Raw genomic sequence first — 16466 nt, forward strand, 5'->3', positions numbered from 1 at the left:
AAAGACTCCGATCCACAGCGACTAATTTCAATCATGTAAATAAAAGGATAGATAAAAAGTACAAAGGTTTCCTAAGGGCTATCTGCAGGAATTTATCCAGATACCTATCCTCTGATAGTGGTTTTATAAAGCAGCAATCTTGCTCCATCCAAATTGAGATCACTAACCTAACCCTCTAATAATTATTATTAATAATAACAATAATAGTGATTCAAATTACATCTCAAGATGAAACTAGTGGAAGTTTTATTTTTCTAAGAGTCCAATTATTTCAAATCCAGTCTCTATGCTAATCTCCAGTTTAAGAGAAATTACCAATAATAATTTTTAAAAAATATAAAAAATGAACTTTAATCAGTCAAATATCTTCTAGTCTGTTGCCATCTTTCGGGTAACTTCATGATCACTCACAGAACATCTGAAACTTATCTTATTAATAGAATCCGAACATCGAGCTTCCTAACAATTCCACGACACCTTATATTTTCAATTGTAGTGTATGATAATGTAACTGTTTAGCAATCTCTCATACAGTAATATAATGATTTGATTCAATTTTTATTTTTATTTTGTCTTCATCAACTTCAGGTCACCCAGAACACTGGTTATCTTTCAAAGAAAAATCTCCACAAAAAAATTTATGGAACAAATTCTGACATGTGTGTTCTATTAAACAGCCAACAACATAAACTTTACATATCTCTTCGTGAGCCTCAACCTCTTTCTTGTATTTAATAATAAACACATAAAATTAGTTGAAAATGGTTATTTATACATTCCATGTTAAAACTGACAGCTGTAAAAAAAATTATCCAGAATTTGCTTCAATAGTAACCTAAAGGTACTGACTACCTAGCCTCGAAAGAAAACAATCCTAGCATTGACAAAAGAATTATGAAACAAAAATAAGGCTATTTATTCTAAACTGAAATTACTTTCTTGCCAATCCTACAGTAGAGTGCTGAGAAAATATATTCTATGCTAAATATGTCCTTTGTTCAGAGCTCATTAATTAAAAAAACAAAACATTTCATGGCCATCATCCCATCAGCAGGTGCACTAAAATTGTTGTCTTCTTTTAACATATTGATTTTACATAATAATTCAGCTTAGTGCAATATTTATTATCGAATAGTAAACCAATGTTGTCTGACATTTTTTTAAAGTTTACAATAAAAATATTTAATTATATAAAAAATAAAAAGAGTTCATCGTTTTCCTCCATTGTATACAGAACAAAAGCCTTTTTCCGTTGATTTTTTCTAAAACTTCAGGAATTTCTTTCTGCAATTTTTCTCCAAATTATCACATTGAAAAAGTATTTAAGAAAAATATTTATTTTTTTCCTGTCCAACCATTGGGAAACAATGCAAAATAGTTCAAAATAAATTGCATCCACTACTTTTACTTAGGCATGCCATACCTATTTTTCTAGATATGTCTCATTTGGTCCAAAGCTGAAGGGAACTAATTATTTTATCAAATTTTATCCATTATATTCCATGAGTCATAAGCAAATATACTTTCCAAGAACTATATTTCAGAATATCCAGGCCCATTGCCCATTTAGATTGCGAGAATGATATTTTTTTAATACTAATTATAATGTTTCTGAAACAATTTTTTATTGTTATCCATTTTAATTTGTTGACATCAACAGCGTCTGCTTGTTTTCCTCTCGAATACCCTGATTTGCCAAAATTAAAAATTTCCCTGACTTTTTCCAGTCACTAACATCATGTTAATATGTTAATTACATAGTTGAATAATGAATGATAATTACATAGATGCTTAACAATGAATTTTTAATTGCAATTTATTATACTTCATGAGTTGGATCAGAGACCCCATGACAAATATTACAGGAAGGAAAAAAAAAAAAAAAAATTGCAAAAGCATTTCTTTGAATTTTATAACCCATAAACATTATGAAAAGGAGTTTTTCAAAAGTTTCTGTTCTTTATAAATGTAAATGGAAGACGAGGAACAAAATCTAGCAAGGAAAATCTCTAGGACCAGATAGCATAGCTCCGGAATTTATAAAATATGGCAGCAATAAAATGATTAAATGCCTTCAAATGCTGTTCCAGAAGATTTGGGATCTTAAAGTTGCTGCAACAAGAATGGGAAAACAACATCATAATCCCAATTCACAAGAAAAGTAATCAAAGTGAATGTGGTAGCTATAGGCCAATATGCCTATTCTCAGTAGTGTACAAAATATACACCAGGATATTAGAGAAGCGACTGCGGGGTATTGTGGAACAAGATATTGAAGAAGAGCAAGCGGCTTTCAGACATCGAAGACAGAACCAGGACCACATTTTTTCCTTGAGAATGATAGTAGAGAAAGAGTGGGACCAGGGAAAGGCAGTCTATCTGGCATTCCTGGATCTGAGGATGGTTTTTGACTCAGTCCAGAGGCAGGAGATATAGGACACACTAATAACAAGAAGAGTGCCAATAAATTTGGTAAGTGCAATAAAGTAAATTTACCAAGACCCAAAGGGCATTGTAAAACTTAATGGTCAGCCATCGCGGCTTTTCCACTTTTATAAGGTAGAAAAGCAGGGAGACAGCCTAAGCCCACTACTGTTTGTCCTTCTTATGGATGAGATATAGAAGGTTTGTAAATAAGGAGATCCCCAAGAGCACTAGTAGGTTTTTGGAACCTAACTCCAGTACTGGCTCAAGCGATGATATTGTACTGATAGCTGACTCTAAAGAGGCTCTTCAGAAATCCTTGGAAGAATGGAATGGAATGAGGAACTGAAGATAAGAGGTTTGCAAATAAACCCTAACAAAAGCAAAATTATGTGTGCCAGAAGAGAAAATGCAGAGCCAAGGATTTTGTGTAATGGTGAAACCCTTAGAACTTACGAATACTTATACATATCTAGGGATCATAATAAGTAACGATGGTAAAATAGACCAGGAGGTTCTAAATCGAGTGAAGAAGGCCAATGGAGTGTACATCAGACTTCCAAAACTCAATAGGCAAGCAAGAAGTAAGCACAGATGCCAAAATACGGATATTTAAATCTGTGTTGCTCCCAGTCCTCCTGTATGGATTAGAAAGCAGATTCCTCCAAAAAATAGCTGGTAAGACCAAGACCAGGAGAGACAGGGTCAGAAATGAAAGGATTCGGGAGGATATGGATGTGAAATCAGCGCTAGACACAATGCAAGAGAGGCAACTGAAGTGGTATGGACACATCTGTAGAATGGAGGATACCAGAAAAGCCAGGTGGTATTTGGAAGCAAGGCTGGAAGGAAGATGGCCTCATGGCAGATCCAGGTGCATGTATTCTGAATACATTGGAAAGCTAGGGGCAGCAAGAGGACGCACCATTCCGGAGATGAGAAGACTAGTCAGAGACAGGGACTGGTGGGCTAGATGGACTGAGACTGCGACTCCACACTTGACAACATACAGGAGTTACAGAAAGAAGAAGAACAATAAATGTAAACCATTCATTTGAGGAAGTAAAAATTCTTATTTCATGTCGATATATGATTTTTTGAAGTTCATAATCAAGAGAGGGTACAAACATTAACACAATACAAACTTCAAGGAATACCTTGGTTAGTAAAATCATGATAACGTTAAATGATAAACCATCATTCATATAAATTATTGTTTGGGGCCATAGAAAATTCAGTAAAAAAGACACCTAAAGATCTACAAAAATGAAGACACAAGAATTAATGAATATACTGAATATTTTACAAATTATAATTAATATATGATTACAAAACTATATTTAAAAAACAAAACAAAAAAAACTGGAACACAAAAAATTCTATTCAGCATCTTTAGATAGCAATACAATTATTGTTATTGGTAGTATGCCATATTGGAATAGTATTTATTTCTTCAGAAAGATATAAGAAATATTTCTTCTTTATTCCATTTTTTTGTTTGTTTCAGCAGCAAAATATTCAGTATATATTATTATTTGTGCTTCCTTGCAATAAGCAATGACTGATTAATTCCTGAAACACACAAATAGAGTTTGAAAAATTTGTAACTATTAGTAACTCTTCCTGATCATGTCTTTTGAAGATGACCACATTTAATGGAAATTTTAGATCATTTGCACACAATAAATTTATAATCTTAGGTCTAATTACTACAAGATAAGACCCCTTCTGGGTTTGTTGTAAATTAATCTTGGATATATTCATCAATTATGATCAGAAAGAGTTAATATGTGTTTTTAAGGTCATACAATATATAACTAGAATATTTAGGAACAAAATTAGTTTGATATGATACATACTTAGTATCTCTTTAGAAACTGTATGTAAACTTAAATAAACTACTATAAGTTTGTACTAAGTCCCCATAAAATGTCTTGAAACAAAATAAATTTGTTATTCTCATGATCTTGAAGGATGCTGAGGCATTGGATAGTTGTTGTACTAAGAAATTATACCTTTTAATAAAGAGATAGAACTATGAAGACTGACAATCTAAGGTCCACTGATCTCACAGAGATCAATGATTACATGCAAGGCATAAATTGCATAAAATAAAAAATGCAAGTAATTATTATATTAATTTTCTTAATACAAAAGCAAATAAAGAAAAGTAATGAACCTTGGAGAACACCACATTGGTAATATAGAGAAAAGTAATATTGGACATAATAACATTTTTATTGATAACTAAATATTGACAACTTAGTCAACTAGTAGTTATAACAGAATGAACAAGTAGATCGAAATAGTCGTCATCCTCAAGTGAATCAATGATTAATTCTTATTTAAATGAACTCTAAAAAATAGATAAGTTTATAAATTACCTAACAGAGAGGAAGCAAAAATCAAGTAAGATATTCTGGTCTGAAAGAGAAGAAACAAAAGATAACAAGAAATGAGATAATATATTTAAAATGAAACTAAATAAATGTTAACAGTCTTGGGACTGGCTGACAGAAGTGAAATAATGAATCAAAATTTTATTAATAATAGTCATGCGTTGCCTCCTATAATATAATGCAGAAAATATCAGAATCATAATAATAATGAGTATTTGTGGACAGACTTCATTCAACAGCTTCCTGCAGAACCTCATCAATATACACTAATGGTCGCCCGGAGCCCTTCTTCCTTTCTAAAGTTGCATCTCAATTGTTAAGTTTTCCAAACCTACCTCACGCACTCTGCTGGTCAAGGACACGTTCCCCTTCATACTTAATAATTTCACGAGTTGTTTCAGTGCCTGTGAAATTTTTTTGCCAGTAATGTCTTAAAATTACGAGAATTTCGTAGGATATTATAAGTTTCTTCTTTGAAACAAATAACTAAACCGAGGCAATTTTGAAAAAGTCGAATGGGATTGAACAAGCTTAGAGAATGTTCTAAAGGGATTATTAAGTATTGGTAAGTATTAAATAGGATTAAAATATTTATAGTCCTTTGAAATCTTGAATTTGATAAAACGATCATTTTGTTTATTTTCTTTTTCTATACACCCCATTATATTTCTTTATAAGTCTGATGTTTCGTCCAATACAGCCTCAAGAACAATCTTAAAAACTTTCTGCAGGCTAATCTGCACAGGTCAATAATTTCAGTCGAAAACTACTCTATTTTGCCAATTCTTTATATTAAATTAAAACTTTTAATCACAGTCAATTTTCAATATTTTTTAAAATTGATCTGGTTCTAAAATTTTATTTAAGTTTGTCTTTGACAATGGCTGAATTGGCCAAAACGTCGAACTTATAACGAAATATAGATTGTTTTTAGACTAAAATTGGATAAAATGTATTTTATTTAAACAATGACAAATGTTATTATTTGATCAATTTTGAGAGTCACTTTAATCTAATATGTGAGGAAATCAGATGTATACTAGCAGTACTTTTCAAATGCACAGGTAAATAATACCATTAATTAATTTATTAAAACAATGAAACTATAAAATTATTATATATATGTATTGAAAATACTCACCTGATGGTTTATAAGCAAGTTTCCAAAGAGAGTATGCCTTTTTTGTAACCGAAGAACAGTATCCTTTTCATTAACTTGCTTTGTATCATTCAAGGTAACTTCATTTTCTGGACTAAAATTAAATAAAATATAATGTAATTAGCGGTTATTTGCCAAAACAAAATCAATTAAATATTTTTATTTCAACAAATATAAATTAAACAAGGCCGTATAGAGTCCACACCTTGAATCTATCAATGATCTTTTCTTTTCTTTTAAAACTTTAATTATTGTAAATTGTTATTAACTTTTCTTGTGTGCTTTTCTTTTCTAGCCCATTCTTTAGCATAGATTCCATGCCAGATGTAAAAGTAATAATGACAACAGCCAAGCCGCATACTAATATTTTAGTTTTTATATTAGTATAAGAGAAAATAAATTTAAAAAAAGGTAGCTTCATGATAATGTCACATAATTTATCATTGAGTTTTATTACTTATGGTTTTATTACTCATAGTTGATGGCAGGTTGATATATTTAATTTATATTGGTCTTTCATAGTCTAGACACTCTATATTTTTTTAACTTATTAATTTTTTTAACTCATCTATATTTCTGTACATCTATTATACATTGTAACATATATTTCGTTTCCTTTCTTGACCATTGCATAATATGTATAGTTAAAAACAGTTAAAAAGAGGAAATGTATAAGAGGGTGATGAAAAATGTTTTAGAAATAGTTTAAAAAGTGAAACAATACGTTACTAAGTGGGCAAGAGCAGAAAAGAAAAATTACTATCTAATTAATTTATTGTTATGTATATTTCCAAGTTTGTTTATAATTATTTTTTATGGTCTCTGAATTAGAATTGTTATCTCAAAGATCTGAAATTCAGGTCAAAATGTCAGCATAAATAAAGAAGTTTTGTTTATTTGTGTATCTTTGCTGACTGACACCCCTCCCCAAGAACATGTTCCCCCCATATCAATTTATAATTCTGTATTAAATAATAATAATTTTTTAAAGAGAAGTTTTGACCAAAGAAAAGAGGACTGATAAAATCAAGCGTTTAATAAGGAAAGTAGAGACATCAGCATACAAAACCTAATGTAATGATATATGCAAAACGTTAAAAACTTTAATGTAAAAGTTAGTATAGTAATAACAATTTGACTATTAGCCATATCATCTCAGAATGTCCATATTTTATGCTATACCTCAATAGTTAAGGATTGAACCAGAATATAGCAAAAACGCTAGGAGGTGATGATAAAACAGAAAAATCAATATTTCAATTTTTAAAATCACAAAATTTACTGTCACAAATATAACATTTAACAGACGACTTGTCACAATAATGTAATAATATCTGACTTGAATAATTTTCTCTAATGAGACTAGAACAATTCTTGTCTTCATGAATTCTCATAAGCAACTGAACATTTAAAACAAATTAACTTTTTCAACCCAGACCTGCATACGTATTGTCTGGGTAAATTCTGAGAGAACTAACTTTATCTCTTCTTTCAGTGCTTGATGCCAGTCAAAAGTAGAAATAAATGAAAGTCTTTTTACTTTTTTGATTGTCATTGTCTCCAGTTGTCATCTTTTTTCGTTTGAATGTTTTACTTAATACTTTATTTTCAAAAACCTTAAAGCACTGTTCTTCCCTTCGTGTAAGAGCCCATGTTTCCCATCCATAAAGAACAGTAGGAATGATAATAGTTTTGTAAATTCTGACTTGTTAAGTTTTTGGAAGAAGTGCGAGCTGAGTGATTTTGAAATTGAAAAATAACAAGCATTTTCCCTTTTTAACCTTGCTTTTATTTCTTCATCAATTTCATTTTTTCTAGTTTCCATAGAAACTAAATACTTAAATGTATATAGCTGTTCAAATATATTTCCTCCTATATCTATATCACTGAAATTGCTCCCATTTCTACAGCTAGCCATATATTTTGTTTAATCGGTATAAGTTCCTTACTAGAGTTTATCAACATAGTTGTATTTAGTTTTATAATTTCCATGTCCTCCCTAATAATATCAAACCATCAGCATACCCAGGAACTGGTATTTTACCACCTAAAGTTAAACCCTTTTTGGTAAGCATCACCTTTTCAATAAAATATTCTATTAAAATTTTTTTTTTTTTGAGGTTAATCACTTCCATCATTTGAAATAAATAATTTATTTCAAATGATGGAAGTGATTAACCTCAAAAATTTTTTAAAATAATTGACTCACCAGACTTCCTAGAGAGATAATCCAGATTAAAATATTCTAGTGCTAGATTATATAAGGCAGGTGATAGAGAATCACCTTGTTTTAAACCCGATCAAACCTCGAACTTCTCAGAATAATGATTATCGATTTGTACTTTATTGAATGTTACAGTCATGCACATTCTTTACTTGATTTACTAACTTCTTTGGTATTCCCTGTTCAATCAAAATATCCCTTTTTGTGAGCCTTTTTGAAGTCTATATAAAGCTGATGAACAACCCGTGGTATTCCAACATTTTCTGTAATATTTGATGTTATGAAAACATTTGATCATTACTTGAACTTTTCCAAATTAGAATACGAGATTAATATAAATATTTGATAACATACAGAAAGGAGTGAGATTCCTCAATAGTTATCATAATCCGTTCTCGGCCCCTTAAAACAAACTATATAATTTTTAAAAAAATACTAAACAAATGTTTTCAAATGAGGAATGATAGGTCAAAACTCATCAAATGAAATTTTGGGTCACATTTGCTCCACTCTACTGCAGTGTAACATTAGATCAAATAATATGGTACTATTTTCCATGGCCTAAAAATAAGACAATAGTTGAAAACTAAATTTTCTAATAACTAATATTTTCACAAATAAAAAAAAAATCTTACCAACTCTGTTTACTGGTATCTGCTCTTTGCCGATGTGGATGTGGAAACTGAATAGGAGTTACTGACACTGACTGATCACCAATCATTTGTACTCTGACAAGATCATGTGCTTTCTCTTGTCTTTTTCGATATGCATCTGCCAAGGCTCTGAAACATATTCATAAAATTCAATAAACAACAGAAGACGTTTATGAATAACAGAAGAAAAATATTTAATTAGAGGTTTTTTTATCCGAAAGCAGTTATGTATTTTTATACTTTTTTGATTTAAAATTAATAAATATAAAATTTGAAGTAAGAAGGCTAATACCTCTCGAAATAAAATAAAAAAATATATTTTTCAAATTTTCACTAGGCATAGCCACATAAGCTCTAAGCTTGTACATTTAGAAATTTGAATGTTTTCTAATAAAAAATTTGTCAAGAAAATAATTACATAAAATAAAAATCTATTTATAAACCAATCAAAAATCATCCTAATCCTTTCAGAGAGAAGAGGTCAATCAATAAGTGAGCCAAGTCTTGGATTATGTATGAGGCATTACTCATTCTGTATAGATCAAAGAAAACGGTGACTATTGGGAAATTCCTCCTAATCTATAAATAATTTCAAACCGTAGGTTACTAAATATTAATAAAAATTAAAACAAAACTTTCATTATGTATCTTCGTCTTTGAATTGCAAAATTTAATTAATGGTTTAAGACAAATACAGAGTTAAATATAAAAAGCTCTATCAATAAAACTATATCTGACTGACAATAATTGCCTTATTAACATAACTCTCTCATGAATGAATTAAAAAATAAATTAGTTAATTTTGGGTCTAAACATTCTATTCATAATAAAAAAGATATTGTTACGATGTGCCAATAGTTTGGGAAGCATCATTAAAACCAATAAAATAAAAACAAATTTTTTAATTGAAATTTAAAGTGTAATATTAAATCAACCCATTTCAGATCATAACTGTAGTTAAAACATTTCTTCAGTAACATAATAAAATGGTACATATCGCTAGTATCAGAAAATCTTGCAACTCAAAAAATAAAAATAATCCAGTGCTTTTGCATTATAATCATCTTATGGATCATAAACTAAAGTGGAAACTGAGTACCAGAGTACCAATTTGTAAATATATATAAACACACAAAATACTCATTAACAAACATAATGACCTATTCGAAGTTAATTTTTGAGTTGGGTTGGTTTTCCTCCATACTAGCGGTACATGTACCTATTAAGTTATTTAATATATACATACATATACACAAAATCATGGATTATGGAGACAGAAGACAGATGAGTCGGCAAATGCAGAAATAAAAAAGCATAATGGAATAAGAAGAAATGGAGTTTCAGAAAAAGGTAAGAAAATTGATAAAAGATTTATCTAAATCAGCTGTTTTGCTGAAGGGATACAGAGATTCAAAGAATGGAAGTAAATATATATATAAGGTAGTCCAAAACATCTTGGAAGCTTGTTTTAATTACTGTGTGATAATTATCATTCCAATGATTATTTGGAATTATGGAGTGCTACAAGTGGAGAAAAAGAGTAAAGTTATAACAAAATACTATCTAATAGTTTTATTTTTCTTCCAATATTTTTATATTAATTTTTAATATAAAAGAATATATTTCTGGTCAGGAAGTGTAATGAAACAACTTTAAAACATTTTGTGATATTTAAATTATTGTGTTGGTAGGTCTCAAAAAGGTTAATTTCACAAAATTTTACAGTTGCCTCATTGTTCTTTCGATATCGAAAAGTATATATGTTAAAAAAAAAAAGCTAACAAGACATTTAACGACTAATATACCTCGAGGTTTCCATATAAGACATTGTGTTTGGCAGTGGCTCTGGTACTGGCCTGATATATATTTTTCGAGGATCTAAAGGAGGGGAAGAAACTGTTGGCGGAATTTGATTAAACAGTCTCTTCTGACATTCACGATAAGAATTATTCTGCCATTGTTGTACCTGAAAATATAAATACTAAAATAAATATTTTTAAATATTTCTAAAAATAATTAATGTCGACAAATAAAAAAAAAAAAAAAAAAAATTGATAGAAAAATCAAGTGAATATATTATATACACTGTAATAATATTCTGAGCATTAAATCCAGTTTTAACAGTTTTATTACAACAAAAATATTAGTTCTCATGTAATAAATATTAAATTTTTATTTTATTTTTGGGAAACATCAAACTTTAAGAATGAATTAGAATATAATATAATCAAACAATCTTAACTCTTTGTTGAGTAAAATGAAATAAGAAAGAACTAAGAATGAAAAATGATAATCATACCATCCACATCCAACTAATTTTCAAAATGGTGTAATAACAATACCAATTTAATAACTTAGAGCTAATCACCTAAAATATAGCAGACCAAGAGTAAACTTGAGCAACATTAAATTAAAACTAACAACCCCCTACTTTCAAGGTAGATTAGGCAAAATAAACATTAGATCATTTTTTCAAACAAATTTTTAATTGTTCTTAGAACATTTCCACAATTATGACAAGATGAAAAAAAAGTCATTTACAGCCTACCTAATCCTCGGGTTTATTGAATGAATGCAAGTAGGTGGAAGAGTTTGTTGGAGAAATCTACCAAATTATAAAATTAGTACAAATGTTTTACAGAATTGAATGCCTAAAATAGCAATACTAAAATACATTGATTATGCAGTAATTTTTTAATGTTAAAAAATATTGAATAATTCATATAATGCTAAAATTTGATTTCATACTTCCAAAATGTTTAAATAAAATGAATCCATACTGAATTTCATGATTATAGATTAAGCATAAATAAGAGTGTGTGTACTCTTTTCGTTCATTTATAATTCTGATGAAGAAACAAAAACTAAAATTGGGCTATAATACAATAATATTTCAATCAAAACTTTCTGTAGACAGGAAATTCATACTCGGTACGAAATAATTTTTAAAATATTGAATCATTAAAGATTTAAAATTCTAGCAAAACAGTCATGTCATTAGCTCATGACTATAATTAACTAGTTCACTGTACTACCTGTATTCTTAAACTCTTACTGCTTTTTTAATTAAAAAATCAAAAGGTGGAGTTATAATTATAACATCAAATATTTAAAACAGAACACACTAATAAAAAAAAATAACTAAGGCAATTTTAAGTTGGAATTAATAAATTGAAATTGAATCTTGGTAAAATAAGAAATCTTATATTTAAGAAGATTTAGGAAAGATTGGAACTAGTTCAAAATTGACACTCTGGATGTGTATTTAGTTAGTTATTAAGAAATTAAGGCGTAAAACCTACTGGTCATCAATGCCCGTGGATGTGTAGTAATTCATCCACAATGATTAACTGTCGACGATTTTTGTCGGTTATAGCAGACATCATTAAATTATTCATATTAATAATAGATCCCAACTATAAAGGATCCTTGTGGGTTTGTTTCTTTTCTTTGAGCACACAGAAGTCAATAACTGTGATCCAGTCAAAGCATTATGTATTGTATAAGTGAATACAAACCCACTCCCCATGCGGAATAACACTTTGGAAATGTTACTTTTTTACAAACATAACACTGAATTTACACAATAAATTTTAATATCAGGAACAGAAGGAAAGAACGATTTGTAGCAATAAAATTCAACACTTTTATAAAATCATAACAATTAAAAATTCACCTTAATAATGGCATCGTCACTAGGTAGAAGAGCAGGTTCCCGCTGTCTTGGAGAAGAAATCATTGATTTATTTGACGGCGGGATAGTTGGTACAACGCAGTTTTCATTTCTGACTAATGGGGTAACTGAGTATTTGGTTTCTGGTTTCTTTTTCTCAGGAAGTTTGGCATCAAAAGCACTTTCCTCAACAGAATTTCTGTGAGTACAACATTTACAATGAGATTCACTCTTCAACCTTAGATCTGATATTTTGTTCTCAGCATCAGCTATCTTAAGCCTCAGACTATGGTTCGATTGGTGTAAAGCTGCAATCATAACATCTTTAAATTTCAGGTCTTCAAGAAGACGAACATACTTGGAACGAAGTTCAACTCCAAAGGGCACATCTTCTTTATCAATACACTTTTCTGATGCAAGAGAACTTTCTGAATGGTTATATCCAGAGTCCTTACATAGTGAAGAATTGCTACCAATCGTATCAGAGTAAATATTTACTTTACTTTTTTCAAAAGTAGATCCAATATCAGAGATATCAAGAAGTGAAACTGACCGCCTTCCTTTAACTTTAATAGGAGTAGATGTAACACAGTCTTCCTCGATATAACTATCGTAAGATTCCTCTTCGTTTTCTTGAGAATGGTTTGAATCTCTCAATATTTGTTCTTTCATACTGGCATTATTTTATTCACATTTCTACAAGAAAGAAAAAACATACTATTAAATTAACTAGTAATCATGAAGTTATTCTTTAAACACAACTGTTATAATTAAATAAGAGAAATACAGTTAAAATAATTATAATACAGATAAACTACTTACACTTTAAGGCGGTTAATTTTTGTAAAACTAAGAACTGCACAATTTGAACAACAACGTCACAATAACCTCTGAGCCAGCCTCTATTCAAGTGTTTTTTGTATCCTTATCTATCAGCAGGCCGTGTATTGTTGCCAACCAAACTGTCGTAACACAAACAATTATAATAATGTAGCACTAGTTTAAAAATTATTAAATAAACAATTGAATTTTAATAATATATAAATTAAATGTGAATTTAGCAATGAGAATAAACAACAGGAAATAAAGTTTTCTTGTTTGGCTATAACTCCTCAATCTTAAAATTACTTCCATTTGACATATACAGATCTCGGATCATAACACTGTTTATGGTTTCTATATTTGTATTATAAAATGGTATTAAATATTACTAAGAAATTCTGTAAGAATGAAAACTAAAAAAAATCAATTACAGAAAATGTGGAGATAGGTGTATCTGATTTGCAGAATGCCCATCAAAAGTTGCTAAAATTAAGAACTACTTGCGTATTCCTGTTAATTAACACTTTAAAAAATTGGTATAAGGGTATAAAATGAAAGATAACATAACTATTGATAAATATTTTGAAAATAAAACAATAAATCTACTTAAAAAACAATGAAAAGGCTTTCAAATGATTGCTTATATACTTAGAAAAACAACACTATTTCAATTTGTTTTCTACAAGCTGTTTTAGTCTTGAGACTTATTCACTGTTAATAACTGACCCAGTTTGGCTCCTTAGGGAACTTCGGCAAGATTCAGAAGAGGACCTCCTTACAAAAATGTTTGAAAATTTCATGCCTGAAAACCTCATTTTTTGCTATTTTGGTTCTTGAAAATATTTAAGTAAAACGAAAATCTTTATCAGAAATTAAGCTTTTCTTCAGTACTTTACTTACTTGCATTTTTATGTTATTTTAAATCATAACCAAACAGTGCTAAAGTCGCCATCTAAATCTTATCATCATATATCACTGAAAAAACTGAAATAGAGAACACGGCAATGAGTTAGCTAAGCATATGTAAAAACAAAAACATAGTTTAAAAGACGTATTTTAAAATTTAAATAATATCAAAAACACACTCCTCTGTGACTGAGAACTCAACAATAGTGAAGATGAGGAGGATTGTGACGTAGATATGAGATCAACTAATATGAAACTTGGATTTTTTTCATTCTCTTGGTTTAAAACTGTCATGATTTCGATTCAGTTTTGTATATTTATTAAAAATTTAAGCGTTATTGAAAAAAAACGCTTTTTGAAAATTTTAGTTTTAAAATTGAATAAAATTTTAAATCAGATTGGTGTCCGTTGGATTATTACTAGTTTCTTTCTTAAAATCTGAGTTTTGGTTAAACCTAGTTCAAATACGACAGCGCCATTATATTCTGTGTCATAAAATGTATAAGCGGACTATTTTTCATAATTGAAACAAATAATAATTCATTTATATTTACAAGTTTACGACTGAGCACGACGTGAATATCGGAGCCATTGCGTACTCATATGCGCAGATGGAATAACCGATACTGAATTTATTTTGGAACCAATCAAGGAACAAATATAAAACTCTAGACCATTTTTTAAACTTCTATCTGACAAGTGTAAATCATTCACGCCTTTGTCGAGGTTGCTGTGAATAATTAACTAATTTTTACTCTAATTGAAGATGAGAAGTACTATACATGAGAAGGCATGTTCATATAGTAAGTATACATATAGGGTAGGTAGCTGGTAAAGATGAATTGGCAGGATGAGATTCACGGGTACTAGCCGTCAATCCTCACAAGATGGAGACATTACTCCGTAGGGTACTAACTTATAGTAGTGAAGGGGATGACAAGTCATACAGGGATCAGCTGTAGTGCCGTACGAAAGTAAGAAAAGCTAGAGGAAGGAGGCTAGATGATAGAAGGCAGAGTGAAATGAAAGCCCAATATACATTTCCAAAAAAAGCACTAGAATGAACTGATCCACTAAGTATATTATTACTTAACACTTAAGGAGGAGATATCCCTGAAGTGGATATTCACACATTGGTTTATAAATTTTGTGCTTAGTCAATTCTCTGAGACAATAAACGACATCAAGAAATGCTACATATAGCTTTCAGTAGACTAAGGTATAGACTAAACATGTTTTAAGATACTAATGATCTGTTAAATTTGCCTGTATCTAATGCTCTTCACTTTTTAAGTATCTATACTTTACTTTTTTACGGCCATAAACTATTTTAACCAGGCCAAGCTTGACATGGTGAAATTCGAATAAGGAAAACGAAGATGAATATTTCCAATTCAATGATGTCTATATTCGAGTTGCACTGTAGTGTATTTTTGAAAATATAAATATATATGAAATCTGTACATAACTCAAAAATCTATTCATTGTTTTATATATTAATACATGCCAACATAGTAGGTAATTAAATTTAGTACATTCAGTTGATGAACCCCAGAAGCCAAAGTAACCCCGATCTGCGCTACTATCTTTGGAAAACGAACAATTAAAAAAAGAATCATATTTTTTTTCCAGATGTGCCACTAATTAAACAAAGCAGATAGTACAAGAGCCGGGAAGAAAAAAGGCAGTTATCTCACCCCAATTTTTTATTACTTTAATGAAAACTATGTATAATTAATAGTCAAAATTGATGAGTCTGCCAAGTATAGGTAGGGGGAATAAAAAATGGCGGCTGTTTTAAAACGATAAAAAAAACTAATTTTTCATTCGGAGCTCTATATCTTAAAAAGTAGGAAAAACACAAGAGAACCTAAGAGAACGCCATTTAAAGAAGAGTAAATTTGCTAAAATATGACCCCTAATAGAGTTATTTACGTTAAATAGTTTTCGAGATATAGCTTCTTAAAAAGCAACATTTCATAAAAATGTTGTATGGGACGTACTAAAAAATCAGTATATATAGGGAGATGGTCAGGGTTGCGGTCAAAGGAGACTCCTTTGACCGCAACCCTGACCATCTCCCTATATATCAATAGTAGAGGGAATATGGGGGAGCTGGTGCACCGATTTGGGCAGCCAATCAGAAGCCAGCATTATGATGACGTCACACATGGCGGGAGATTTGAATTCAAATATTCGGCCCGAC

The 16466-nt window shown here is 29.9% G+C and overlaps 1 protein-coding gene across 6 annotated transcripts in view; it reads right to left on the reverse strand.

Moving 5' to 3' along the window:
* LOC106677755 (uncharacterized) overlaps positions 1-14344 on the reverse strand; it is a 41285-nt gene extending 26941 nt beyond the window's left edge. For 2 of the 6 annotated variants that reach the window (XM_067049865.1, XM_067049862.1), the window contains exons 1-6: positions 14081-14344; positions 13355-13494; positions 12536-13228; positions 10665-10825; positions 8842-8988; positions 5965-6076 (exon numbers count right to left, since the gene is read on the reverse strand). In XM_067049865.1, coding sequence (XP_066905966.1) covers positions 5965-6076; positions 8842-8988; positions 10665-10825; positions 12536-13204 — 1089 coding nt within the window. In that variant the 5' untranslated portion in view covers positions 13205-13228; positions 13355-13494; positions 14081-14344. Of the gene's footprint in view, positions 1-3782; positions 3997-5964; positions 6077-8841; positions 8989-10664; positions 10826-12535; positions 13229-13354; positions 13495-14080 lie in introns of those variants that run through there. The other 4 variants (XM_014415860.2, XM_014415870.2, XM_067049866.1 and 1 more) reach the window with 4 other exon arrangements.
* Between the last annotated feature and the right edge of the window lie 2122 nt (positions 14345-16466).

The sequence above is a fragment of the Halyomorpha halys genome, unplaced genomic scaffold, assembly GCF_000696795.3.
Source record: "Halyomorpha halys isolate HHAL.00 unplaced genomic scaffold, Hhal_1.1 Scaffold8.1, whole genome shotgun sequence".
Classification (NCBI taxonomy): domain Eukaryota; kingdom Metazoa; phylum Arthropoda; class Insecta; order Hemiptera; family Pentatomidae; genus Halyomorpha; species Halyomorpha halys.